This window comes from Calonectris borealis, chromosome 15 (genome assembly GCF_964195595.1).
Source record: "Calonectris borealis chromosome 15, bCalBor7.hap1.2, whole genome shotgun sequence".
NCBI lineage: Eukaryota > Metazoa > Chordata > Aves > Procellariiformes > Procellariidae > Calonectris > Calonectris borealis.
The window spans coordinates 3,697,428-3,722,703 of record NC_134326.1 but is presented as its reverse complement, the minus strand read 5'-3'; the positions used below and the strand labels follow the sequence as shown (position 1 = coordinate 3,722,703).

Here is a 25,276-nt window from a genome sequence, read left to right as displayed (position 1 = left end):
GCGCCGCGCCGCCGCCACAGCGCGAAATGGCAGCCCGTCCGAACTACAACTCCCGGCATGCCGCGCGGGCCGAGCTGGTGGAAAGCCTGCGCGTCCCGGCATGCAGCGCGCCGCCTCCCCGCCAAGGCTGCCGGCCGGGCGCGCCGCGCCCGCCGCCGCTGCTTCCGGGGGAGAAGGGGGCGGGGCCTACGAGGTCACGCAGGTAGCGGAAGTGATCTCACGTCCGGCGGTCTGCGGCGCAGGGAGGGGAGCGGGGCGGCGGGCGCGGAGCGGAGCCGGGAGCGAGCGGGGGACGAGGCGGCGGCGGAGCAGCTCGGAGCCGGCGTGCGCACCCGCGGCCCTTCCCTCTGCGCGCAGGTGAGGCGGCGCGGGTGGGGCGCGCAGCCCCGGGCCGCCGCCGCCGCCGCCGCCGGGGGGGGCGGGGGGAGCCGCCCCCTCCCCTGAGGCAGCGCCGGGCGGTGCCCCCCCCCCCCTCCCCCGTGGTGGCGGAGCCTGCGCGGCGGGGCCGGCCCGTGGCGCCGTCTGCATTGTCTCCAGCTCCATCCGGGTCCTGCGGAGCGGGTGGGGGGGGGCGCTCCGGCGGCGCGGGGCCTGCCGGGACGGAACCCCCGCCGCGGGGGCGGCCCTTGTGGGCGAACAAAGCGGGGGCGGGGGGGGGCCGGGCTGGAGCCGCCCGCGCCGGGAGCTGGGGGGCTGCCCTTCCCGGGTGTTTATCGCCGAGGCGAGGGGGCGGCCGCCCCCGGGAGGGGTAGAGCCCGCCCCGCCTCCGTAACCGAGATGGTATCGCCGCAGAGCGAGCGGCGGAGCCGAGCAGGTTCTCCTGGCAGGTTCGCCCGGTTCCCGCTGGAGCGAAGCGGCTCCGCGGGCGTCGGCGCTGGCTGTTGCTGAAAACATCGGCTCCGAGCAGGGCGTCTCGGGGAGCAGACCCTACCCCCTGCGAGGGCGCTCCTTAGCCGACGGGCCTGCCCGCTCCCGCGGGGCTGCTCGGCTCTGCCGGGCTCCGCTCCTGACAGCCAGCTTTTTTTTGAAGTCTCGGTGCTGGCGTGCTGTGTAAATGAGTCGGCTGTTTTTAAGTAAACTCCAGTGCAACGCTTTGAAGTGTTTAGATCAGATAGCATTAGCATCCCTCATGAATTTGATTAAGAAACCTATTTATTATACGGAGTATAATCAGTTTACGTGATAACTGCCACTTGCTAATCTAATTAGATGACAAGAAAGTTGGCCGGTGCTCCTGACTCACAGGAGTAATCGCTAGTTAATAAACAAATAACACCGTCTTCTGCAGAAGTACAAAGCACTCCCTGCTGCACTAAACCAGCTTTGCTTAAACTGCAGCTTATGCTAAAATCCTAACATGCTGCTTGCTGTGCTGTGTTGCTTTTGGATGCTTAAAGCAAATATCTTATTTTTTTTTCTCTTTTTTTTTTCTTTTAATCAAGGGTAAGGGCCTGGTTTTGCTCTATGGAATTAGGCCCGTTGACCTTATCTTCCGAAGTAGGCGGTAGATAATCTTCTTTTGTGATTGGGGTTTAAATGCAAAATCTTCAATCACAAAGCTTTGAATTTTAATGATGGTTGGTCTAGGGCTCTTCATTACTTTAAATGCCGCAAAATTCAGAGAAACAGGTAAATTAATGGACCTTAATGATGTTCTGGAGTAACAAGTTCCACGCTTCATACAGAAAACACTTTGACTCAACTGAAAGTCCTGTTGTAACAGGATTTTTAATTTCTGACTTCATTCCTAAGATAAAAATCCTATTTTTTAGTGCCTTTCCTTATGCACTTACACTGTTCTTCCTGTAGAACCCCTGCCAAAATCCCAGAATAATTTGGGGCTGGATCTCCAATCATGCCCTGTGGCAGAATTCTCCATATTTTCTGTTCCTTGGCACTACTAATGTTCTGTTTCCTGTTCTAGTGTAAGGAGCTTTGAGATCCTCTGCTTTCCACCTACTCCCAGATGGAAAATCTGTTATTTTTATTCACGACGGTAGTGTAGCCTGTCGCTGTGGCTTGTTTTCTGCAGCAGCCCCCTTAGATTGTGGCTTTTTGCAAGACTAAAGTGGCATTTGGCTCTCCTCCTCAGAATTGCCTGTAGCTCATGACTAAAATACGCGTCTCTAATACCGGCGAAACGAGACTAATCTTGTCCTCGCCAGTGGGCACAGAAAGCCAACTGGTTTGTATCTTGAAACGGCGAAATGGAAAGCTACCTATAAGTATATTTTATTACAAGTTGCAGAAAATCAAATTACAAGGAGTGCTGTGAGTAAGGGACTGGCCTGGGGCTTCCTAACTGTTCATGCAGGATAAGTGTTTGTTGACATGTTTTCCTGTGGGAAAACATTAGCGGACTTAGGGCTTCATCAGATGAAGTTGAGGTTGAGCCTTGGATCTTTCTTGAAGATAATCGTCCACATCGTCCTTGGGCAATAATGGAAAAAGTTGTTTTGGTCCAAACGTGAAACACTGAACTTCTCTTCCCTCCCTCCTGAAGCAAATAGATTGTGTTCTACGGGAACACTTAAGAAATTGGAAAACTAGTCCATGATTCAACAAATTAACCTTTCAGGCTTTTACACAAACAAGAAGGATTTTTGGTTTTGGTTTTGTTTTTTAAATTTTTTTTACCTTTATGGACTTATCTGGGTGCAGTAGAAGTTGCCTGGAATTTGATTTGAGTACTTTAAACTGCTAATGCACCTGTAGTGTAAATTGTTGGTGTGCAGAAAGCCCAGTGGAATATTAATATCAAGATTCGGTCCACAAAAGAAAAGGTGAAAACACTTGTCAGTTTAAAAAAAAAAAAAAAAAAGAGAGCGAGCGAGAGAAGAAATTAGGCTTTTAGACTCTGAGGTCTTTTATTTCTTTTAGCCCATCCTGTTTGTTAGCTTGTGAACAGCTGAAGTTGCTTAATGCAATTTCAAGCTTGAATTGGAGTGTTAAATGCACTGTCTTTTCCTGTTTTATGTTAAATGCTGCCAGTAATCCTTTGCAGGTTTGTTTTGAAAGAACATCAAAAAGAACCTGTTTTCTCTTGCTAGAATACCCGGGTTCTGGTCTCATTTGTTGTACTTCCTAGGAAGCTAAAGTGACTTCCGTACTTGGGTTTGCCTTTGATTTAAAAACCTTGAATAGAGCAAACCAGGCAAGTTCCTTTTTCTTTGTGCTTTTCTTAATTGATCATTTGGATATGACAAGCCTTTGACCTGGTGTTATCAACAATACATTTTGAACTAAAACTTGCATTAATTCCATAGATAATAGGACCAAGTGAAATATAAAGAGAAAATTTGAGCTGCTACATGATAAGCCCTTGTACTCTAATAACAACGGAGGCTATATTTTGATACCCTCTTCTCTGAATAAGTTATTTTTGATATGTAGACAATGAGCTAAAACATTGATTTGAGAATAAAATAAAAATATTTTCACTCACTGCTGCATCATTTTGTTGCAAATTTTTAGCATGAGAAAAACATTCAAGTTTGATTATTTTTTTTAACTCATTGCCTCACATGCTTTGTATGCTGTTTAAAAAAAAAATTAACACTGCCAGTATTAGTATCTAAAAATTCTCAGCTTTTCCAGTATTGGTATCTGCGCTTGAGCATGGTATAGGAAAAACAGCAGCATTGTCTCATTTGCTTTACAACACAAATAAGATTTTCAGTTAGAACCTAGGCTGTGAGCAGACTTGGGTCTCTGAACTTGGAGTAACAAGCTTCACTCAGGCTTACAAGCCTGACGGAAAGGCTGCAATACCGTTCTTATCACAAGGATTGAGACCAAATTTAGGTTTTGTCCTGCTTTTGATTGTGATTAGGTGGACAGAACATGCTTGCCAACTGTGCCTTCATTCCTTGAGTTCGGGACGTTACGTTGCGATATCGCATATCGTGGACACGCAGAAATGCTGAGCGCTCTCCAGGCGTGACTCAATCCATATTAATGAAGCGGGATGAGAGGCAAGCACGTACCGTCCTCCAGTGCCTTACGATGTTGTCTTTTCCTGAGGCTTCCCAATCAGTGGGCTTTCGCTAATGAAGTAGCTGTAAGAGCTGTTGAGCCAACTTGGCTCTGCGAGGAATCTGCGCGTAATGGTTTCTGCCTCGCTTGCGAGGTTTCCCAGCGGTGAAACGGCCGTGTAAGTTAGTTCATGCGATCACATAGAACATCCCGTAACTGAATTTGGGTAGGCTAAAAGTCACAGCGAAGTTTCCCCTACCATGGGTATCCTTGGAAATTCCCCTGAAGTGTTGCCCACCCCCTCTGAAACAGTACGGACACTGGCAGTGCATTTCCAGGGGAGTTTGTTGAAAGTCAGGTGGGAGCTTTAAAAGTATTTTGCAAAACAGATTTTCCTTTTGTTTCTTGAATGTTGCCTTAAATACTTTCCTACTGGCAAGTATGCATGCTTCTGTTTTTTTTCTGTCACTTTTCATTGGCTTTGGTACTTGGCATTTGCTGATTTGGTGAGGTTTAATTTGGGAAATTAATTTGTCACTCGACTGGATATAATGGAACCAGCATTTCTGATACTCTTTTACTCGTTGCGATTAGCAGAGCTCCTCTGCTACAGTCACGGTAAGGCTACCTGGACCCTTCAAATACAGGTGCAGCCTGCTTTTGGGCCGGGCTTATGCAGAAGCAGGGTGATGAGTGAATCTGCATATCTTTAATTACTGCATTTCTTAATTGCAGACTTCAAATCAAAGACGCAGCCATGAAAGATCCAAGTCGCAGCAGTACTAGCCCAAGCATCATCAGTGAAGATGTGATTATAAATGGTCATTCTCATGAAGATGACAATCCCTTTGCGGAGTACATGTGGATGGAGAACGAAGAGGAATTTAACAGGCAGGCAAGTCATTTCCCTCTATAAATGTTTTGTGATGTGCTTTACCATTTTCTAGCTGAAGGGAGAGGTGCTGTGGCTTAGCAGCTGGGGTACAAGACTGGGAATCCTTCAGAGAGAGGGTTTTTGGATGGGCTTGCTGGAATAAAGGGGGGAGCAGACAGAGCTCACTTTCTCTAGCAATAAATGCCTATTTTCTGTAATCTTGGTGGAAAATATGGGAAGTGTGGTATGTTCTAATGCATCCATTGATTCCCTACTTCTGAGGGGGAGAAAAAAAAATAGTTGACAGACTCTGTGTGGCACTTTGGAAGGGACTTGCTAGGCTGCTGAGCTGCGGAGGTTTTACATGTGCGAACACGCCGGCTGTTGTAGTTGTGAACTGGCTGTGTCCGGGTGCGTACCTGCCTCGTCAACAGGGCTGTTGTTCCCAAGGGAGTTGGTGGACATAGCTGTTGGGTGACAGTCCTGTTCGTTGCTTAATACTTCAGTGTCTTGCAGCTGGCCTTCGCAATCAGGTTGGAAAGAAGCCTTAACTTTATCTTTCACCTTGCATCTGGACACAGTTTTCTCTCCTGTGGAGGCTGGGAACAGCCTACCTCTTTCCACCGCCCCTTTTTTAGTCAAAACTTGATCTTTGTACTCAAGTAGCTGCTTTCTCTGCACTCCAGCACAGTATGGCTGTGCTGAAGTCTGAGCTTCTGAAACAGGATATGCTGCTGCTCTCTCTTTAGGGTGCCAGCTGGGCACAAAGCTAATCTGAAATTCAGGTTGCTCGCAAAATCTAAATTCTCTTGTGCGTATGCCAGGATGGTCTCTGTGTCGTTTCCTGTTTGGTGGGTTTTTCCTGCTGGGGACTGTACTGTAGTTAGCATACGGGATGTGTATTTCTTGGGGAAGGAGCTGAGAGTTGTGCTGTGAATAAACTATTTTCCAGGTATGTGCTCCGTTTTTGGAGATGAGGAAAGACGGGAGCGTGAGGGCAGAATGGTCTTATTCAGGCAGGCGAACGCTGTGTTCGCAACCTGGTCACCTGCCGCTGCAGGCACATCTCTCTGTGGGAACCTGAATGAGTTAAGCTTGGGCTGGAAAATAGAAACAGGCAATATTAATTTCAAGACATCTGGGGAATTAAACGTTATTTAGTACTTCGGGAGCTGCCGTTGGAGGCACCTGTAGGTGTACAACCGTGTAACAAAAAACCCGGAGCTGGGCAACCCCTGCTGTAATACTAGCTTGTGGCTGCGTGCCCACGGCTGCCTTTCACCCGCACGCAGGTCGCAGACGGTGCCTCACAGGCGGGACTGATTGGAGACCGGCGTCCTTGCTGGAGTGCTTTACTGGGGAAATCACTAAGTCGGTGTTCCGTGCGGGGTTTGGATTGTCTGGACAGTGCCTTAGAGCCTGTGGTGAGGAGTCCCTGTTCCCCAAAGCTGTGCATCTTGAGCACCGAGTGAGCTGGTGAGCGTGTTTGCCCCAAGCACAGGGGACCTAGATTTTACAGGAATTCTGAACTCTGGCATTAATTTTTTTGATTTGGTATTTGTGGTATGTAACTGAATTTCCACTTTAGGACCAAGTATGTGTTTGATTTCAGAGTGAAGGTTAGATAGGAAAACTTGTTTGAGCCTCCATCGAGTGAACTTTTAAATCTGTCCTGAATCATTTTTCTGCTCCCTTATGTCTGGCAAGTCATTCACACCAGCTTCTATTTCCCTGCTTTCCACTCTTGAGTACCGCGATGCAGGACATGGAAAATTTGTCAGGATGAACTCCCTCCAAAGCTTGTTTACTGAACAACCAAGCAAAACTTTCCTTTAATCTTTGCAATGCGTGTCAGTTCTGCATCAGTTGAATTGTACAGCAGGTCAGCATTCTTAACGACTGCTGAGAGCATGTGGAGTTCCTTAGGAGAACTACATTGGGTGAAGGCATAATCGACAGCCGAGGAGATGCTGCTTGTTCCCTGTTCCAAGTGACAGGCAGTGGTTATTTTTTCCCCAAGAATCTTGCAGGACACTTTCCAAGGGAGTGTGCCTGGCTGCATGTGGTGTCCCCGGTTCCCTTCCTCATACTTTCAGTGAGTTCAGTCCAGACTAGTGGGTACAACTGAAATTTTCACTTGGAACTGACATTTTCCTTCTCCTTGAGCTCGTAACAAGCTGCACACGAAACAGCTAGGGCTGGGGGGTTCTCCGGCCATTCCCTTTTAACTGCAGCCCAAGTTCCTGGGACAAAGCACTTTTCTACATTAAAAAATCAAAGCTGATTGCCTTCCTGCAGCACGAGCCTGGTGTTCTGCTAGAAGTCCTATGGCATAGCTAGAAAGAAGGTCGGCTAGGTGCACAAACCTTGGAGTGAAGACACAAGCTCTGAATAAGTTTGTTGATGAAGCAGTTTCTTCTCATTGTATAGATCGAAGAGGAGTTGTGGGAAGAAGAATTTATTGAGCGCTGTTTCCAGGAGATGCTGGAAGAAGAGGAGGAGCACGAATGGTTTATTCCAGCCCGTGATCTCCCACAAACAATGGATCAAATCCAGGACCAGTTCAATGACCTTGTTATCAGTGACAGCTCATCACTGGAGGATCTGGTGGTAAATTCAGTTTCTCATCATATTTCTAAAGCTTGACATCTCTCTTTGTCCAAGGCTGATTTTTGTTGCTGATAATGGCAAGGGAAAATCCTTTACACCTAGGCCAGAGACTCTTAAACCATGCCTGGCTATGGTGGAGGGGGAAATGTGGAACGGTTGGGTAAGGGATATTTCCTGGAGTGACATGACCTGTTCAGTGGTTTTCTTCATAACCACATGGTGCCTTTCCTAGCCCATGGCATAAATTCAAGTGGCTTTGGGTACGCGTAGTATGTTATGAGAGAAAGGCAGTGAGCGAAGCACTTCACACACAATGTGAAGTGCCATTCGACACAGGACTGCAAAAGTTTAATGCAGCATCTGTCAACACTTACGTGTTGGGTAGGTACGAGCCATGTTCTAAGGTCTGGTTTGGATTGTGCGAACCATAGCAGATCTCTTTGTAGAAATTCTAAGGAAGGGGAAAGCAGCTAAACTATGATTATTTCCCTCTTTCTTTCTGTTTGACTTCTGTCCAGAGCTTAACTAAAAGGAAAGGGCAGTCTGCACATACTTTCCCTAACAAACCCTGAAGTTTCTGATACAGAGTACATAAACCACACCGTCAGGTCACACAACTGCTGTGAAATTCAGATGCAAACCCCTGCTCTTCCAGGCTTAAGCAGCTGCAGGCAGCAGTTTTAGACTCAATTAAGAACACGAAAGCCTAATCCTCCATTTCTTTATGATAAAGAGCTCATTTTGAAAATGCTGGCTGCCCACCTGTAACTGCAGGACATTGTAGAGCAGCAGCTTGCCAAGTGGGGAGGTCAGGGTAGTCACAGACACAGAAATGTAAAAAATCAATACAGTGCTCGTATACGTTAAATTCCCAGCAGTGGCTTAAGTTTCTGGAACAAGTCTCCTCTTGCTTAAATAAGCAAGATCTAAAAACCTCATGGCACGTTTTAACAGCTCAACTTCAGAAAAAGCTATTTCAGCATTAAGCGAAGTTGCTGTATTTGAAGCATGCCTGTGGTTTCCTTGTTTCGTATTCCCTGAGCCCTCATCTGACTGAAACGTCCAGGTGGTGCTAAGGAAGGATTCGGGTACTAGCACAGAGGAGTGGGCTTTTCTAGTGATCATAGAGACTTTGGGGATGTGCAAAAACCCTATTGTATGCCTGACTGTTACTCTAAATCCGTAAACTGTTCTTAATGCTGTCTGCCTAGAATTGTGTTCAGCTTGAAAATGTAAAGTGAAAATAATGATTCAGCTAGAATTCTGTTTTTCCCTTCCTCAGGTCAAGAGTAATCTGAATCCAAACGCAAAGGAGTTTGTTCCTGGGGTGAAGTACTTAAATATTTGAGTAGACTGGGCCCTCTCTTGGTGGATGTAGCACAATTTCCACACTGTGAAGCCAGTATTAGAAGATTTAATTGTAAAAGCTCTCTCTTCTTGTCACTGTGTTACACTTATGCATTGCCAAAGTTTTGTTAGTCTTGCATGCTCAATAAAAGTGCTGAGACTGTTATTAAGTAAATCTGTCAAAAGTTTAATGGAAACATAATTGGGCCCTGGCTCTCTGCAAAGGAGGCAGTGAGGTAAGAAGCACCAGTCAAGTTGAGACAAAGTACCACGTTTATAAAACCTTCTGCAGACTCTGTCTTTTTAAATAGGACTTGGAATTTGCTACCGATGGTCTGTTTTTAACTAAAGACGTGTTAACTGGTGCTAGTTTGCACCTGATAATGCCTTAACTTAAAAATGAAAGCAAGGAGATCTGATGGTTATGCAAATTAGCTAACTTTCCTTTGAAATATCAGTATTGTTACTAATGTTAATTTTTCCCCTTAAAAAACTTCATGCTCCTTTTAAGCAGCATGAGCTTTAACAGAAATTTTACAGACCTGTACAGAGTCGTAGATCTCAGCTACTGAACTAACATCCGAGCGCTTGGAAGGAAGAAATTCCCTGTACTTTGCAGTGTGTTATCATGTTAGAAACCTTTCACTTCCTGATTATGTTAAAGGAGATGTGAGTTTCATCACAATTTCTTCCAAGAACCCAGACACGTACATAGCACTGCCTATGTAACTTTTAGCATACAACTTTATTATAGCTGGATTTAACCAAGAAAACCCTAGCATTAGTGATTTGAGTGGTGCTTTTCCCTTGCTTTGTTTAATCATCACTACACAATAGTCTACAGCACAACAACTTTTTTTTTTTTTCTTTTAATAAAGCTAGAACAGTTTTGGCTTCTTAAACTTCATATTCGGGTAGGTTAAGCTGCCATACGTGTTCAGTGTGAATAGTGTTTAAGTTGAAAATATTGTAAAAAAATTATATTTTTTCAAAAATATTTAAAAAAATAAATAATAGTAGAACTGATGTGGTGGCTGTCTCATGAATATGCATCTCACATGGAAACCCCTTTGGCAGCGCGCAGAGGAAAGGGGTGACGTTACGGATACGGTGCCTGTAAGGCCCTTTGTAACACGATAGCCCAAAATACGCGCCTGAGGTTGGACTCTGACTGCTCTTTTATTTCTTTCCTCCCGCTTTATGCGCTTGCCTGGGCATATTTTCCTTTGCCCTCGCCGCTGCTAATCCCCGTTCAGCTCCACCGCCGCTGGCAGCACGGGAGGTCCCGGTTCAGAGCTGATGGCGCTATATAAAGCCGCTGCTGGCGCGCGCTGTCGGAGGCGTTGGCTCGGTGGCTGTGGGAGCTGGGCTGCTCTCGGTCCCGTAGACCTGAGGGAGCTGCAGGAGGTGCGGGTGAGTTGCGTGGTGGAAACGGGAGCGGCCTCCAGCAGTCCTGGGATACCGGTCTGATCCACCCTTGCTTCATCGCTTTGCCCAGCCTCGCTATTTATCTTCGGTTTTTTTAAGCTCTGGGTGAACCAGATGGAGACGCTTCAGAAATTATGCAGTACCGCAGACGAGGAGTGAGATGGAGCCTTTACACCGCTGTTAGCCTACAGCGTCACCACATCGCTGCGTCAGTCTTGCTCCAGGTGGAAGAACCTCTCCGAGGAATTCAGTCAGACCAACTCATTTTGCCGTTGCTCTGCAAAATGCTAATCGCAATTATCCCGGGCTCCTTACTGAGCGTTCCCTTCCCGCTTCCTAACCTTCTGAGATCTGCTGGCCTGCCTAGAAGCAGCAGAACTACTCTGGCGTTTGCACTGACTTGGAGATGGTTCAGACTCGAGCACCTGAAGACAGGAGGTCAGGAAATAACACGCTACCGTGCCCTGGCTTATTTTTAGCTGGAGTTTCGGCAGAGAACCCCTGCACGGCTGGCAGCGGTTGCTTGTCGGTGAGCTCCCGGGGCTCCAGCCCGGCTGCGATTAGCTCGGAGCGACTGAAGGCTGCTTGTGGAACAGCCAGCCTGACCACGCTCTGGTTTCTTTGCTTTGGTTTTTTCCCTGCTGTATCCCAGCCAACTACGTAACGCGGGGAGGTGCGCGGAGGAGGTGAGCTTCCCCGTGGTCTCTGCTGGGATGGAGCTGCCCTTCTCCACCGCAGCCCCTGCCCCGCTGCCTTTGGGGTGTGCGACTACAACGGAGCCGATGGCACACCGGTGTTCCGGCTGTTGCTGAACGGCGCTTGCACAGCGTCGGGGCTTTCTCTTGCGCCGGCCCCAGCGAGTAGGCTGAACTGGGAGGGGAGGCAGGTATTGCGCACCACGTAACGTCGTGCTTGACAGCAAAGCGGGGGCAGCAGGACGGGGGGGTTCTGCTGCTGCTCGGAGCCTGCCTGGGCGTCGCTGTGTGTGGGGGAGGTGGCGAGTGATTGCATTTGCATCACTTGGGGTTTTTTGGTGGGTTTTTCCCTTCCTCTCTTCACTTATTAAAACTGTTCTCTCAACCCGTGGGTTTTCTCACTTCTGCTCTTCCCGCTTGCGCTGGGGAGCGAGTGCGCGGCCGTGCCACCACGCTAGCGCAGACGGCCCGTGACAGGGCCACGCAATGCTGCCTTCGCCTTTGGATTTTGGTGCTGAACCCAAGCCCAGAAATGAGCTCGACTCCGTTGCAATGAGGCCATCGGCTGCCTTCTGCGCCCGCTGCTGAAAACCAACCGGTGCACGAGGCAGCGCTTCCCCGGCGCGGCCGGGCTGGAGCCGGCCGCCCATCCCTCCGCGGCAGGACGGGTTTGCCGAGGGCTCGTGCTGAGCCCCCTCTCCCGCTGCACCGGGGCTCGGGCAGAAGCCGACTGAGCACGCAGGAGCTGGGGCGGGACGAAATCCAGCGTGTCCCCGTGTTGGGCAGCCCGGGAGGGAGTATGGAAAGCTGCTGGAGCCTTCGAAACGCAGAAGTGACGAGGGTGCAGGGCACAGCAAAGATACCGGTGGGGCAAGTGGGCTTGAATTTTTTATTTTTTTTTTTATTGTATGATCTTAAAATAGGCACCCAGCTGGTCGGGATACCGTACCCCGCACAGAGCCCGCTTCAGCCGCTGGGTAGCCCTGCTGAAGCCGAGGGCACAGCCTGAAAATTCGTGGCCCCGGGTGAGAGTTCGTGGCTCCGGGGGCTCTGGCTGGCTCCGATGGTGGCTAACGAGCTTCAGCGAGCGCCAAACAAGTCTCAACCAGCTAAAGCTTGAGGTGGAGCAATGACACGGAGGGTGGTGGTCCCCAGGCAGGTACCCCAGGAGCTGGGGATGTCCCCGAAAGGCACCTTTGAATTTCCCTAGCCCTGTGTTTGAGACGAGCACCAGAAGCCTTGCCTTTGGACTTGGCGGGTGCTAACGAACCCCGACAGCACCCGCGGGAGCTCGGCTCGGCTTCTCCGGCGCCGGAGTGCGAGCCCTCCCCTCGTTCAGACCTTCGTGCACACGGAGAGCCCGTCTGCATTATCCTGCACGTCTGCAGCCGCCGCGCCGCTGCCCCTCGCCCGCGCCTTAAACCCCGTGAAGACCGGGCAGATGGGCACGTGCTTCAGCCACCGGCTCCTCCTCACCGCGCTCATCCCGAAGGGGAAGTCGTAGCTCCTCAGGCTGGCGCTCGCCGTGCTGTCCGAGTGCGCGCCCGCCTTCCACTGCACCAGCCCTCGCTCCTCCTGCGTCCCTGCGGCAGCCGGCACCGCGTCGGCCGAGACCCCGGCCCCTGCCTGCCCGCAGCCGGGATGCCCAGCATCAGCCCCCCCTCGCCCTCCGCTCCCCTCTCGCAGCTCTAAGCCGGAACGAATCTGCCTCCCAGCCCCTCTGCTTCTTCCCCCCGCCTCCATGTGCTTTAATTACCCGGGATGGTGTTGTCCAGGACGAAGGCGATGGTCCCCCCGACGAACATCTCCGTCGTTAGCAGCACCGTCAGTATCTGGTCCAGCTCGGGGACACCTGCGAGAGCGCGGGGACTGAGCCGGCGCGTGCTGCGATAAGCCGGATTTGCTTAATTAATCATTGCTTACCCAGGGTGGGCAAACGCCGGCGAGATCTGCCCTCCTTTCTCCCTAAACACCCCAAATTGGGGCTTTTCGTGGGGGGGGCGGGTACCTGTGTTAATGGCCTTGGGGTGGGAATCCAGGTAGTTTGGCAGCGTCAGCCCGAAAAACATGGCGAAACCCAGCACGAAGAGGTTGCGGGAGGAGTTCATGTCGACGAACTGCAGGTTGGAGAGGCCGACGGCCGTGATCATGCCTGCCAGCGGAGACGACGGCCGGGTTGCGGGCGGACAGGGATGCCCACGCTGCCGGCTGGGCGCCGGGCGTCGGGGTGGGCTGCCCGCAAAGGCAGCGAGGGGCGTTCAAACCCAGCCGTGGTTCGACCCCAACCCTCAAAGCCTGCCCTGCATCCCTCGGCCTCGCCAGCCCCCGAATCCCTGGGGAAATGGCCCGGGGCTGATGGGAACCGCGCCCCGGGTTTGACGTGCCAAGGTTACCGAATAAGGTGCAGAACATCCCGCCGAGGATGGGGTCGGGCAGGGAGGCGAACAGCGCCGTGAACTTGCCGATGGTCCCCAACAGGAGCATGATGCCGGCCCCGTACTGTATCACCCTCCTGCTCCCCACCTGCACGGGGAGACCGGCGGTGGGTGCCGGCGCCCGTCCCCCCGAGCCGAGTCGGGACCCCTCCCGGGCCCCAGTACCTTCGTGATGCCCAGGACGCCGATGTTGGGGCTGGAGGAGGTGGAGCCGTTGCCGGTTCCCAGCAGCCCGGCGATGATGCAGGAGATGCCTTCGGTGAAAATGCCCCTGGGGAACAACACGAAGGGGCTGCTCCCCGCCGCTGCTCTCCTGCGGCGTCCCTGCCCCGTGCCCAGGGATGCCACGGCGTGGGCAGGGGGCTGGCAGGGCCGGCTGGCCGTACCTGTTAATGGCGTGCACGGGGGGAGGGGGGGCTCCGGCCAGCCGGGCGCAGGAGTAGTAGTCCCCGATAGACTCGATGATGCCCGCCAGCGTGGCGCTGAACATGCCCAGCACGGCCGCCGAGGTCACCGTGGGCAGACCCCACTGGCCTGCCCGGGGGGCAGAGCGGGGTGTCAGGGTGGGGGGCACCCGGGACCCGACCCCCCCGGTGCTCACCGGTGCCGCTTTGGGGTGATGCTGTCCCCGCATCCCCTGGGGGGAAAGGGTGTCGGGGGGTCCCGCATGCCGCAGGGCTGCCTGGCACTCACAGGGGTAGGGGACCCGAAACCAGGGTGCCACGGACAGGATCTCCCCCCGGGCGTCCGTCCTGGCCTTGTAGCCGTACGCCTCGGGCTGGCTGGGGAAGACGCCGGTGCGCGTCAGCACGTAGCAGAGCAGCCACACCACCATGATGGCCAGGATGATCTGCGGGGGCACAGGCTCCCTGCATCGCTTGCAAAGCCACGCGTGGAGAAAAGGGGATTTTTGGGACACCCCCCCCCAGGACCTGGCGGCTCTCGGCCAGTCCCTACCGGGAACATCTTGAAGATCTGGACGCGGAGCAGGACGAAGCCGCTGCCCCGCCGGTAGCCGGGCAGGCAGATGGTGATGTGCCGCAGGTACTGGGCAAACAGGACAATCAGGAAGATGGTCCTGGGGGGAGGGAGAGACGAGGTCCCTCATGCTCCCGGCGTGCTTCTGGCTCCATGGGGGACACCCCCACCCCCTTGTCCCCCCACCCCCGTGCCGTACAGCGCGGCGATGCCCCAGTGGGAGCCGGCCCGCTCGCCGGCCGCGTGGAAGACGGAGAGCCCGATGAGGGAGACGGTGGGGGTGACGGTCAGCGGCCCGATGTAGCTGAGCAGCGCCCCGGGGAGCCCCAGCAGCCCGATGACCACCTCCACCAGGCTGGACACCACGATGGCCCCCTGGATCTGCAGGGCATGGAGGGGGGGGGGAGAGAGAGGGGGTCAGCACCCCGCCGGGGATTTTGGGGTCCCGCGGGGGTGGCGGCAGGGCGTACCTCTCGCATGCGGGGCTGCCAGATGTGGGAGGTGTTGAGCGGCAGCGCCCAGTTGCCGTAGATCTGCTCTGGGGATGGAGGCGGGTGAGGTGGTCCCTGGGGCAGGGGGGGGGGGGGAGCAGCTGGGGACCCCCCTGCACCCCCTCTGCCCTCACCTTCGGGCGGGCATCGCCACTTCTCCAGGGCCAGGATGGACTTGGCGGGGACGAGGAAGGCCAGCGCGCTCGCCTGGAAGAGGGGCAGCCTGGGGGGGGACGAGAGGGGACGCCTGCGCCCACGGCCTGGGGACGGGCTGGGGGGGTCTCCGCCGGGGCCGCGGCTCTACCTGATGCCCACGGTGGTTTGGATGAGGGTGGTGACGCCGACGCAGGTGAAGATGGTGCCGATGAGGTAGCTGACGGTGAGCTGGTCCTTGCCCACGCACAGGCTCTTGGCCAGCAGGAAGGGGACGGCGATGGTGCCGCTGAAGCAGGTCAGGTAGTGCTGGGGGGCGAGGGGGGGCTCAGCGGTGCCGTGGGGTGCCCCACGCCGCGGGGAGCGGGGGCTCGGGCTCTGCCGGAGGGGGGGACCCCCCTTCCAGGCCGTACCTGGAAGCCCAGCAGGATGCAGAGGTACCAGGGGGGCACGTCCTCGATCCGGTAGAGCATGTCCACCGCCGGCCGGGGGGGCCCGGCGCCCGCCCCGGGGTCCTGGCGTGCAGGGGACACAGCTCAGCCCCGGCTCGCCCCAGGGGACCCCGCACTGTCCCCACGGGTGGCACAGACTGCCCCGTGGGACCCCCTGCGTCCTCAGGGTTGGGGAGGGGCCCCGGCTGCCGGTCTCCATCCGACGGCGTTACAGAGGATCCGGGGTGTGCAGTGCGGGGGTGCCCGCTACTCACCCTGCCCACCGCAGGCAGCTCCTTCCCGGGGGGATGCGGGGGGCCGGCGGGGGCGAGAGCCGAGTTCCCGTTCTGGCAGCGAGGGCGAGGCGGGAGCCGGGTCAGTGCTGTCCCGGGTGTCCCATGGGAACGGGGACGGGCTCTGCCCCGGGGACGCGAGGGCCACCGGGCCACGGCTCGGCACGCGTGGCCGGTCAGCCCCACCCGGCACCGGCTCTGCCCCCCGAGAGGGGTCTGGGCTCTGAAACCCGCTGTCCCTACGCGATGGTTTGTCCCCAGGGGAGGATGGAGGAGGGGTCCCCACTGGCCCTGGGGTGCCCAGACCACCCTGCAGGTGCCAGGAAGGATGGCACAGCCAGTCCCAGCCGCAGCATCCCGGCACGTCCCCTTGGTCCCGGGCTTCACCGCAGCTCATCCCATCCTTTGCCAGTCCCAGCTGGCCACCATGGCCCCGAGCTGGGCATCACTTGGGGTCGGTACCCCCGGCCACCCACTTCCCTCCCCACTGCACCGGGGCAGGGCCGAGGAGGGGACGGGGACAGAGGCTGCGTTCACCTGGGGCTGAGCCAGGTCTCCCGAGCGGGTCCCCATCCTCCGGTGATGCGGTCCCGGCGGCGATGTCACCGCTCGGGGGTTTTATGGCCGTGGGAAGGACTTTAGTCACCAACCGGGCTGTGCGGCGGGGTGGCAGGCTGGGAGGCGGCCATTGGCTGCCGGTTGTGAAACCGGGGAGCGCTGCCTTGGGGACGGATCAGCTATTAACTCCTTTAATTAGGGCTGGCACCGCCGGCGGGGCCCGGGCGCTCCCGCCGTGAGCACCGCGTTGGTAAAACATTAGAGCCGGTGGGTTACAGAGTAATTCCCGGCTCGCGGGGGGTCCAGTGGCACGGGGCACCAGCTGCCGCCGGCATCGTCCCGGCACGGCCTGGGCATCGAGGGACGGTGGCAATGCCAGTGATGGGCGACGCCGGGAAGGCGCCCACCTCCCGGCGTGTGTCGGCTCTCGCTGGGGACGAAGTCGGCTCCGAAGGTCGCCGGGGCATTAAGCATTAACCGCGCCGGGGCTACAGCTCGTTCTGCATCGCCTTGGGCGGGGCTGGCCCCCCAGCCTTGCCGCCGGCGCAGGCCCCCTTCTCCCCGTGGCAGAGCAGCTCCCGCAGGGCGGCCGGGCCCCGCCGGTGCGCCCCGTAGATCTGCGCCTCGCCCCGCTCGCCCACGTAGCCGTGGCACATCTTGGACAGCCTGCGAGGAGCCCGAGAGGGTCACGCCGCGTCCCCCCTGCCATGGCAGCAAGGGGAGGGCTCCCGGCACGCCCCCACATTGCCAACCCCCCCCCCGACTTACCTGCCCGGCCAGGGTCCCCCCATCACCATCACGCTCATGGGCTCCTGTCTCGGCAGCCCCGGCCCCGCCAGCCGCTTCTCCCCGTCCAGCTCCTGCACCCCGTAGCTGCGGGGAGAGGCAGGGGTTGGGGACACCCCGGTCCCTGGGGACACCCCCATCCCCGGGGACACCCCGCTCACCTCTCCCAGCCCTGTGAGCAGCTCCTCTCCAGCACCTCCACGTAGTCGGGCTCGCTCAGCGCCTTCCTGCCCACCTTCCCCTCTGCCTTGCGCAGCTGCTCCTCAATCTGGGGTGAAAAAGGGCAGAAACCGGCCGGTGAGGGTGGCAGCCTCCCCACGACCCTGCTCCCAAGCGGGGACGGGGCCCGCACCCCCTTCCTTGCAGCCCCAGCAGCTGAAGCCCTTTTGCACGGGGTGGTGGGTCCGAGAGCAGCTGCAAGGGGGGCTCGCTGGCCCCAAAGGGCTTTTTTGGGGTGCTGGGGGGGGCAGCTGTCAGCGGGGTGCCCCAGGGGAGCAGGCAGCATCTCCCCAGGCCGGAGCATCCCTGCGAGGGCTCTCGCCCCCGGTTTCGGGGTGCCATCTCCCCGATCCCCACCTGGAAGGCGATGGCGTGGCAGGCGTCGCAGCGCAGGGATTCGGGCATGTGGGGGGAGAGCCGCTCCTCGGGGCTGAGCTGGGGCGCAGGGATGGAGCGGGCTGGGGCGGCAGCGGGGCCCCCGCACATCTCCTCGGCCCCCGTCCCCGCCAGCAGGCTCAGGGCCAGCCACACTGCCAGCGCCGGCCGCATCCTGCCGCGATGCCGAAAGTGCCGGGGCAGAGGCGCGGGGTGGCTATAAACCCCCGGGGCCGGCAAGCGGGCGCTGATGCACGGCCGACGCACCTGCATCCGGCTGACGTGGCCCCGTCCATCCCCGGGGCGTCGGGGCTGGGGGGCGGGGGGGTGTGAGTGCGTGGGGTGTCCCCAACCGCCTGTCCCCCCTCCAGGAGGTTTTTGGTGTAATTTAGTCCTGTAACGCCTGACCCCTCCTCCTCGACCCCAACCCTCCCTGGGATGGCGGGGTCCCTCCTGGGCTGGGGGTTTGGGGCTCAGGGCTGGGTTCAGGGCTGGGGTTTGGGGTTCAAGTGCTGGGGGCTCAGGGCTGGGGTTTGGGGTTCAAGGGCTGGGGGCTCAAGGCTGGGGTTCAAGGCTGGGTTTTGGGGTTCAGGACTGGTTTTTGCGGCTGCGGTTTAGGGCTCAGGGCGGGGTTTTGGGGTTCAGGGCTGGGTTTTGGGGTTCAGGACTGGTTCTCAGGGCAGGGATTTGGGGCTCAGGGCTGGGTTCAAGGCTGGGTTTTGGGATTCAGGACTGGTTTTCAGGGCTGGGGTTTGGGGCTCAGGGATGGGGTTTGGGGTTCAAGGGCTGGAGTTCAGGGATCACCATCGACTGCAGAGTCCCCTCCTGCCCCAGGGACCAGGGATTCATCCAGTGGGTGCTCCAGGACAGACAGACGGACTGCAGGGTCCGAGTGCCTCAGCTTCCCCGAGGGGACTGTGGGAGCCCCTGACACCCCCCCTTTACAGACTACACAAACACAGGATGAATAGGCAGGATTTAATGCTGTCTCAGCATTTTTATTACTATTTTAGGGAGTCCATGCCGCAGCCGTGGCTGTGGGGGGCTGGCGGTGGCCATCGTCCCCCTGTGCAGACCTCGGGACGGGACCGGCTGTACGGCGGAAAGCGAGGGCCGTGCATCTGGTCCAGGCCCCCCCCCGGGGCTGCCAGGTGCTCACATTGGAAAATACCCTTTTTCTCCCTGTTCCCATGAGGAGCCGGTGAGATCCAACAGTGCCCGTTACCCCTCGGCGCTTCACCAGCTCAGCCGTGGGCAGGGGGTCTCTCCTGTGCCGGGGATGATGCCGGCTTTGGGGTTAAAGCCCGGCTGCTTGCGAAGGGACATGCCACACGGGTCCTTCCCCGGCCGAGGACCGTCACATCCGGAGCAGTGGTCCCTTCTCGGGCGCGGCAGGGCTGGCGCGGGCAGGGGGCTGGCCGGGGCTGGGGCCGGGGCTGGCCCGCATCCCCGTGGGGATGTAGTACAGGCTCTCCAGGTACCCGCAGTCAGGACCCCCAGCGGCGGGTGGCCCCTCGCCCTTGGGATCGGGGCTGAAGGTCCCGGAGAAGCCGGGGTTTTCGGCAGCCGGCAGGTCAGGGTGCGCTGGGGAGGGGGCGGCGGGTGGCGGAGGTGCCAGGAGCCCTGGGAAGCCACCGTAGGGCACGTAGGGTGGAGTGTAGACCCCTGGGGCCATGACCAGGGGGTTGAAAGGAGCCTGGTAGAGCCCTGTGTGCGATGCCACCGGTGGGATGAGCACCTCCAGGTACTGCCCCGTCTCAGGGTCGTAGAGTGTTTTCAGCTGGGGCTGCCGCGGCGGCTCCATGTAGTAGCATTTCCCACTGTCGGGATCGACGAGCATTCTCCGGTGCGTGGGCAGGTGGGGGGCGAAGGGCTTGGTGGGGCTCGGTGCGCTCTTACTGCTCGGTGAAGCGCCGTCGGTCCTCCTCAGGAAATGGGGAACGTCCTCGAGGCGAGGCTGGGGCTGGGCTGGGGGCAGCGGCACCAGGCGCTCCCCAGTGGCCAGGCCCTCGGGGGGCCGGGGCAGGGGCGGCTCGGGGCTGGGTTTGCTCCAGGGCGCTTCCCCACTGGCCAGGGGGGACACACCGGTCCCCAGTGGAGCGCCGGCCAGGTTGGGGGCCAAAGGGGATCCAGAGGATGAGCTGGCCACGTTGGAGACTGATGGGTGCCCGAGGGAAGCGGGGACTGGGTTGGTGACCAACGGGGACCCAAAGGATGAGCTGGCTGGGTTGGGGACCAAGGGGATCCCAAGTGATGAGTTGGCCACATTAGGGACTGAAGGGGTCCCAAAGGATGCGCTGGATGGATTGGGGACCAAGGGAGTCCCAAAGGATGCACTGGATGGATTGGGGACCAAGGGAGTCCCAAAGGATGTGCTGGATGGATTGGGGACCAAGGGGGTCCCAAAGGATGCGCTGGATGGATTGGGGACCAAGGGGGTCCCAAAGGATGTGCTGGATGGACTGGGGACCAAGGGGGTCCCAAAGGATGCGCTGGATGGATTGGGGACCAAGGGGGTCCCAAAGGATGCGCTGGATGGATTGGGGACCAAGGGGGTCCCAAAGGATGTGCCACACAGGTTGGGGACCAAGGGGGTCCCAAAGGACGCGCTGGCTGGGTAGGGGATCAAGGGGGTCCCAAAAGACTTGTTGGTGGGGTTGGAGACCAAGGCAGCCCCAAATGATGTGCTGGCCAGGCTGGAGGCTGATGGATAGCCAAAAGATGAGTTGGTCATGTTGGGGACCATGGGGGTCCCAAAGGACGTGCTGACTGGCTTCTGGACTGAGGGGGTCTCAAAGGATGCACTGACTGGCTTGGGGACCATGGGGGTCCCAAAGGACACGCTGGCCGGGTTGGGGACCGAGGGCAGCTTTGGCGTTGGAGAGGATTTGGGGGCTTTCACAGGAATTGCTAAGTAGTTGGAGTTCTCTGCCAGGGAAGCAGGAAGGTACGGCTCAGTGGCTGCCAGCCACTTCGGTGAACGCTCCCAGGCCTCCCTCCGCTCCGGCAGCCAGCCCGAGGGACCTTCGCCGCCCTCCCCGGCTCGAAACGGGGCGGTGGGGCCGGTGCTGCCCGCAGAGCTGCTGCTCCCCGCCGACACCGGCTCGCTTGGGGGTGGCTTCGGTGCGCTTCTCTCTGCCAGTTTCCCAGGCTGTGGGTGCACGCTGCTGCCGGCGAGGGGTCCGGCCCGGGGGTCCCCGCGGTCGCTGCCGCCATGCTGCTGCACTGTTGACTCGGGCCCCTCGACAGCGTGGAGCCCTCCAGTGCCGCCATGGCCGCGTCCGTCCTTTCCCTCTGTGGGACTCGACGGTGGTGGCGGGAGCAGAACGGTCTTCTCCGTCCGCAGCACGGTGCTGCTCTGAGCCGGGCACCCCTCCCCGGCCACCGCCGGGGACCGCCGGCCCACCAGGACGTGGAGGTGGGTCTCCATGTGCGGCACCCCTTCGGCTGCTGGCACCCGCGGTGGCACCATGAGCTCGCTCCGCTCCCGGCGCGGGGGGGATGCCGGTGGCCCTTCTGCGGCGGCCACCCCCCTCCGCGTGGCCTGGACCCTCGTGATGTGGACGGGGGAGCCCTGGGTGGGCAAGGGCCGGCCGCCGGCGAGCTCTGCAGGGCCGTCGGCACGTGCCGGGGCTGGCTCTCTGCCGGCAGCTGCCAGCACCTCCCCGTCCCCCGGCTCCGTCGCTGGCTCCCGGCGGCGGACCGAGGCGCAGTGGATGACAAGCGGGGTGGCCGGTGGTGGCTCCTCACTGCTCGCCGGTGCCGAGGTGCCACGGGATGCACCGGCAGTCCCGAAGCGGAGGCTGTAGCTGCTCTTCACCAGCTTGCGCACGTCCCGGGGCTGCGGGATGCGCCCCTTCCCCTTATCTTCTGGCTCTGGGCGGGGGGCCGGGGGGGACTCCTGGGCCGGGGGGCCGGGGCTGGGCGGCCGGCGGGGCACCGCTGGCGGCTTCTCCTCCCGCTGGCCCTGCGGCACCAGCCTCACCTCCTGCGCCCGGGAGGTGAAGAGGTGCCGGGGCGGCGCGGCGGGGAGCGCCAGGCTGTCGGCCTCGAAGAGGAGGGTTTGGCGGTGGCTGGGGCAGATGGCTCGCTGCTTCAAGCTGGGCCACGGCTTCGGTGCTCTCTCAAATCTGGGGGCAACGTCCAGCGCCTTCCCCACCCCAGGGTGGGCTTCGAACAAGGCGCGCGCTCGCCGGTAGCGGATCCTCTCCGCTGCCGGCTCCTCGGTGGCACCGGGCAGCCAGTGGCCCTCCAGCACCTCCTGGTACTTCATCCTCTCATTGAGTTCATTAAAGGTCTTCTTCAGCTTGCAGACGCTCTCCCTCGTCGCCTCGCTCAGCACCACCCCCTTGGCGGGAGGGGTGGTGGTGGCATCCCCCACGGCCACCGTGGCCACCGGCATCCCGCCGCCCCGCAGGTCCTCGGCTGAGAAGCTGCAGTCCGAGCGGGAGAGCGAGCTGGACTTGCCCTCCAGGCCGTCCCCCAGCAGGTCGGTGCTGGCGGAGGACGGCCCCGAGGAGGTCGAGCTGCCCCGCAGCCCCTTCTGCGCCATCTTGATCCTCTGCTCGTACTGCATTTTCTTGGCGAGGACGTTTTTCACCAGGCAAGAGGCCGCCCTGGTCTTGCTGGCGTCGGCGTCCAGGGAGGCCGACTTCATGAACTGCTTGTAGTTGAGCCTGAAGTCCTCTCCGATGGCTCTGCCCTTGCTGGGGGGCTCCTTCCTGGTAGGGGGCAGGGGTTGGGGGGCTGGGCTGTCACCCCAGGGGCCGAAACCCGTCTCCTTCCTCTCCTTCCTCTTCAGCAGGATCTGGCGCTTGGGGACGGTCCTCTTCTTGCAGTGGCCCTTCCTGGCCTCCCCGCTCTCCAGCTCCACGTCCACGCACTCGAACTGCTCCTTCCCCAGCAAGCCCAGCAGCTCCCCATCCACGCCGGCGGGGAAGGGCCAGCCCACCCTGCCATGAAGGGCTGCCACCGTGCCCCGGGACTCGCCGCCGGCTGCTGGCCACCGCCGCGGCTGCCCGCCGTCCTCCGACAGCGAGTTGGAGAGGCTGGAGGAGGTGTGGGAGCTGCACATGTCGAGGCAGGCGCCGGAGGGACCCGAGAGGCTGCGGAAAGCCCTGGCCGTCAGCGCCCGCACCTCGCCGTCCACCTCGTCCGAATCGCTGGGCGCCCCGCCGAGCATCCCCCCGGGCTGCCGGGGCAGAGCCAGCTCCCCGCCGGCAGCGGTGGTGACAGGCTGCCGGTCCCCGCGGAGGGGACCCATCCTGCCCCCCGGCACCGGGCTATTCTTAGCCACGATGGACAGCTGAGCCTGCCGCGGGCGGGCGAGGGGGCCGGCCGGCGGGGGGACGCCGGGGGCCCCCGCCGGAGCCCAGCGCCCCGGGGCAGCCCCCTCGGCACAGCCGCCCCGCCGCCCCATGTCGCGGGGGGCCGTCCCCTCCTCGTCCAGAAACTCCAGGCAGTCCTTGAAGGTCTCGGTCCCCTCCAAGCACAGGGCGGAGTGGTAGGAGGAGACGGAGGAGCCCGACATGCTCTTGGCGAGGTCGTCGCGGGGGAGGCCGGGGAGGTGGCCCTCCTCCTCCGACGTGGACCGCCGGCCGTCCCCACCGCTGCGGGGACCCTCGTCGTCAGTGCCGGGCAGCTCGGCGTGGGAGAGCAGGACGGGGTCCCTCTTCCCGCAGGGCATCATGTCAGGGACGACCCCGACCCCGGGGAGTGCCAGCTGGTGCCAGGGGACCCTCCTTGGTGCCGGGGACGCTCCGCCGGGGACGTCGGCTCGACCTTCTGGCTCCCTCACCGTCAGGGCGGCTGGACCCAGCGGCGGGATGGAGCAGCCCCTCGATCACATGGACGTCAGCGAGCGCCAGCCCGGGGGAGGCGATGCCAAGCGCATTGCAGGGATGTCACCGCCGCCCCCGGTCTTAGGGGTCTGCCGGGGGGCTGCCAGCACCATCCCCTGCCCCCTCGCCCTGCGCTGCTGCTCCCCAAGCCCGCAGAAGAGGTGCCAAGGCGTCCCCATGACCCACGGGGGTACCTGGGCCGTGCCCCCCGGCGCAGCAGGCTGGGCTGCCCGGGGGCTGGGGGACCCGCAGACTCCTCCAGGCATGTCCCATCCCCGGCGCAGAGGGCATGGCCAGGCCCCGGGCTGCCGCTCCGTCCCTGCCATGGCTCCTTTCCCGGCGCCTCTGCCCGCCTTGCTGCAGGGACAGCGTGTCCCCATCCTGGGGGCTTCCTCAAAACCCACCCTGTCCCGAGCAGCAGCTCCCCCAAAACGAATCGCAAGCAGCCAGGAGAAAACTCAAGGCTTGAAATCAAACCGGGCACCGAGCACCTCCAGGACTCATAAGGGCTGAACAACGGACGGCTACTCTTTGCCTTTTTCGGGGGGATCCAAAGCAAGCGGCCGGGGTGCCCGGCACGGCACAAGGGTCTCCGCAGCTTGCCGGCCCTGACCGCCGCCGGCAGAGCTCAGCCCTCGCTTTCAGGGGGGTTTTTGCAGCGAAGCAGCGGTAGCAGGTGCTCCCTGGCGCTGCCAGCCCCGGAGCAACCCGATGCCCAAGTCGTCTGGGTTCATGCAGGGACTAAATTTAAACCTTGGCAAGGAAAGGAAGAGGAAAGCTTCCCTGATAGCTGGCCTGGCGCTTAACCCTTCGCTGCTGAGCAGGGCTGTGCTTGCAGGTGGCATTTGTGGCCACAGGGCGTGGAGGAGACCTGCCGTGGGCAGCACTGGCTGGCGCGGTGGCCTTGTGCAAGAGAGCAAGGGGGGGATTTCAAATCCCCAAATCCCTACAGGCTGGCTTTGCAGGGAGCCGGTGGGATGCAGCTAGCAGCGGAGGAGCTCCCCATGCTGCCTGGATGGCTTACGGCACCCCAAAACCTTGGGCTGCTGCTTGGGTGCTGCAACAACCCTATGGTCCCCATGCGAAGGGGGTCCGGCTCTCAGCCTGGGGCTGGCCGGGAGCGTCCCCGAGCCCCCCGGGCCCGGCTCCCCGCAGCGTGGGCTCGCGGCACGGCAGCCCAGCGGGCGCCTGCTGAGTCACTGCTGGCTCCGGCCCCAGCGCAGCGCAGCCGGGAGCACCGCGGGGACGCGCACGCAGCCCCCGCCTGCTGCTGGATTCGCAGTGCCGGGGGGATGCAGTTCCCCCCCCCACAACGGGGCAGGGGATGCAGTTCCCTCGGGCTGAGCTCCTCCTCAGCCCCTGATCCCAGAGAGATACTGTCTCGTTCCCTCTCCTCCGCTGAGGGTCGTGCCCGGTGTCCCAGGGCCACTGGTAGTTGGTGGGAAAGGGAGGTTGGTCCAGCCTGGGGTCACCGGCGTCCTGCTGAGCCTCCCTGGGGTGCCTTGCCGATGCCTTCGGTGCATCCGAGGTACCGCTACCGGGGGCGAGGAGGAGGGGCAGAGAAGGCACAAAGGGAACACGGGCTGCGGGAGCTGGTGAAGCTCTGGATAAGGTAAAATAATCAGCCCAGTGGGAGGGAAAGGTCCTTCCGCTACTGCCTACAGGTCCTGCTGTCCTGGCAGTGGGTGCGAGACAGATTTAGGGCAGCAACTTGTATGACTGCTTTAAACCTCTCCTCTGCCCCTTTTCCAGCACTCACGCTAGGCGCAGTTCTTGCTGCTGCTCCAT

The 25,276-nt window shown here is 59.3% G+C and overlaps 4 protein-coding genes across 6 annotated transcripts; 1 reads left to right on the top strand and 3 right to left on the bottom strand.

Annotated features, from left to right (window-relative positions):
* The first annotated feature begins 206 nt into the window (after positions 1–206).
* Positions 207–9,832, top strand: PAIP2 (poly(A) binding protein interacting protein 2). 3 transcript variants are annotated; one of them, XM_075164044.1, is made up of 4 exons: positions 207–357; positions 4,711–4,870; positions 7,280–7,459; positions 8,742–9,832. In XM_075164044.1, exons 2-4 carry the CDS (start codon positions 4,733–4,735, stop codon positions 8,805–8,807), a joined length of 384 nt encoding a protein of 127 aa, XP_075020145.1. In that variant the 5' UTR covers positions 207–357; positions 4,711–4,732; the 3' UTR covers positions 8,808–9,832. The 3 variants fall into 3 exon arrangements, with proteins under 3 accessions (XP_075020145.1, XP_075020143.1, XP_075020144.1); XM_075164042.1 differs by lacking the exon at positions 207–357 and adding an exon at positions 3,838–4,333; XM_075164043.1 differs by lacking the exon at positions 207–357 and adding an exon at positions 3,856–3,974.
* Positions 9,833–11,832: 2,000 nt separating this feature from the next.
* Positions 11,833–16,283, bottom strand: SLC23A1 (solute carrier family 23 member 1). The gene is made up of 15 exons (XM_075164040.1): positions 16,248–16,283; positions 15,693–15,764; positions 15,400–15,501; positions 15,138–15,295; positions 14,968–15,056; positions 14,813–14,880; positions 14,542–14,723; positions 14,322–14,442; positions 14,058–14,214; positions 13,751–13,898; positions 13,530–13,635; positions 13,323–13,452; positions 12,938–13,081; positions 12,686–12,781; positions 11,833–12,512 (listed from the first exon to the last, which is right to left on the bottom strand). The coding sequence occupies exons 1-15, from the start codon at positions 16,281–16,283 to the stop codon at positions 12,265–12,267; spliced, it is 1,857 nt and encodes a 618-aa protein (XP_075020141.1). The 3' UTR covers positions 11,833–12,264.
* A 103-nt stretch (positions 16,284–16,386) lies between these two features.
* MZB1 (marginal zone B and B1 cell specific protein) lies at positions 16,387–17,823 on the bottom strand. The gene is made up of 4 exons (XM_075164041.1): positions 17,631–17,823; positions 17,216–17,322; positions 17,037–17,141; positions 16,387–16,934 (listed from the first exon to the last, which is right to left on the bottom strand). Exons 1-4 carry the CDS (start codon positions 17,820–17,822, stop codon positions 16,757–16,759), a joined length of 582 nt encoding a protein of 193 aa, XP_075020142.1. The 5' UTR covers position 17,823; the 3' UTR covers positions 16,387–16,756.
* Positions 17,824–18,616: 793 nt separating this feature from the next.
* On the bottom strand, positions 18,617–25,165 carry PROB1 (proline rich basic protein 1). Its single transcript, XM_075164036.1, has one exon. The coding sequence runs from the start codon at positions 23,335–23,337 to the stop codon at positions 19,006–19,008; it is 4,332 nt and encodes a 1,443-aa protein (XP_075020137.1). The 5' UTR covers positions 23,338–25,165; the 3' UTR covers positions 18,617–19,005.
* Between the last annotated feature and the right edge of the window lie 111 nt (positions 25,166–25,276).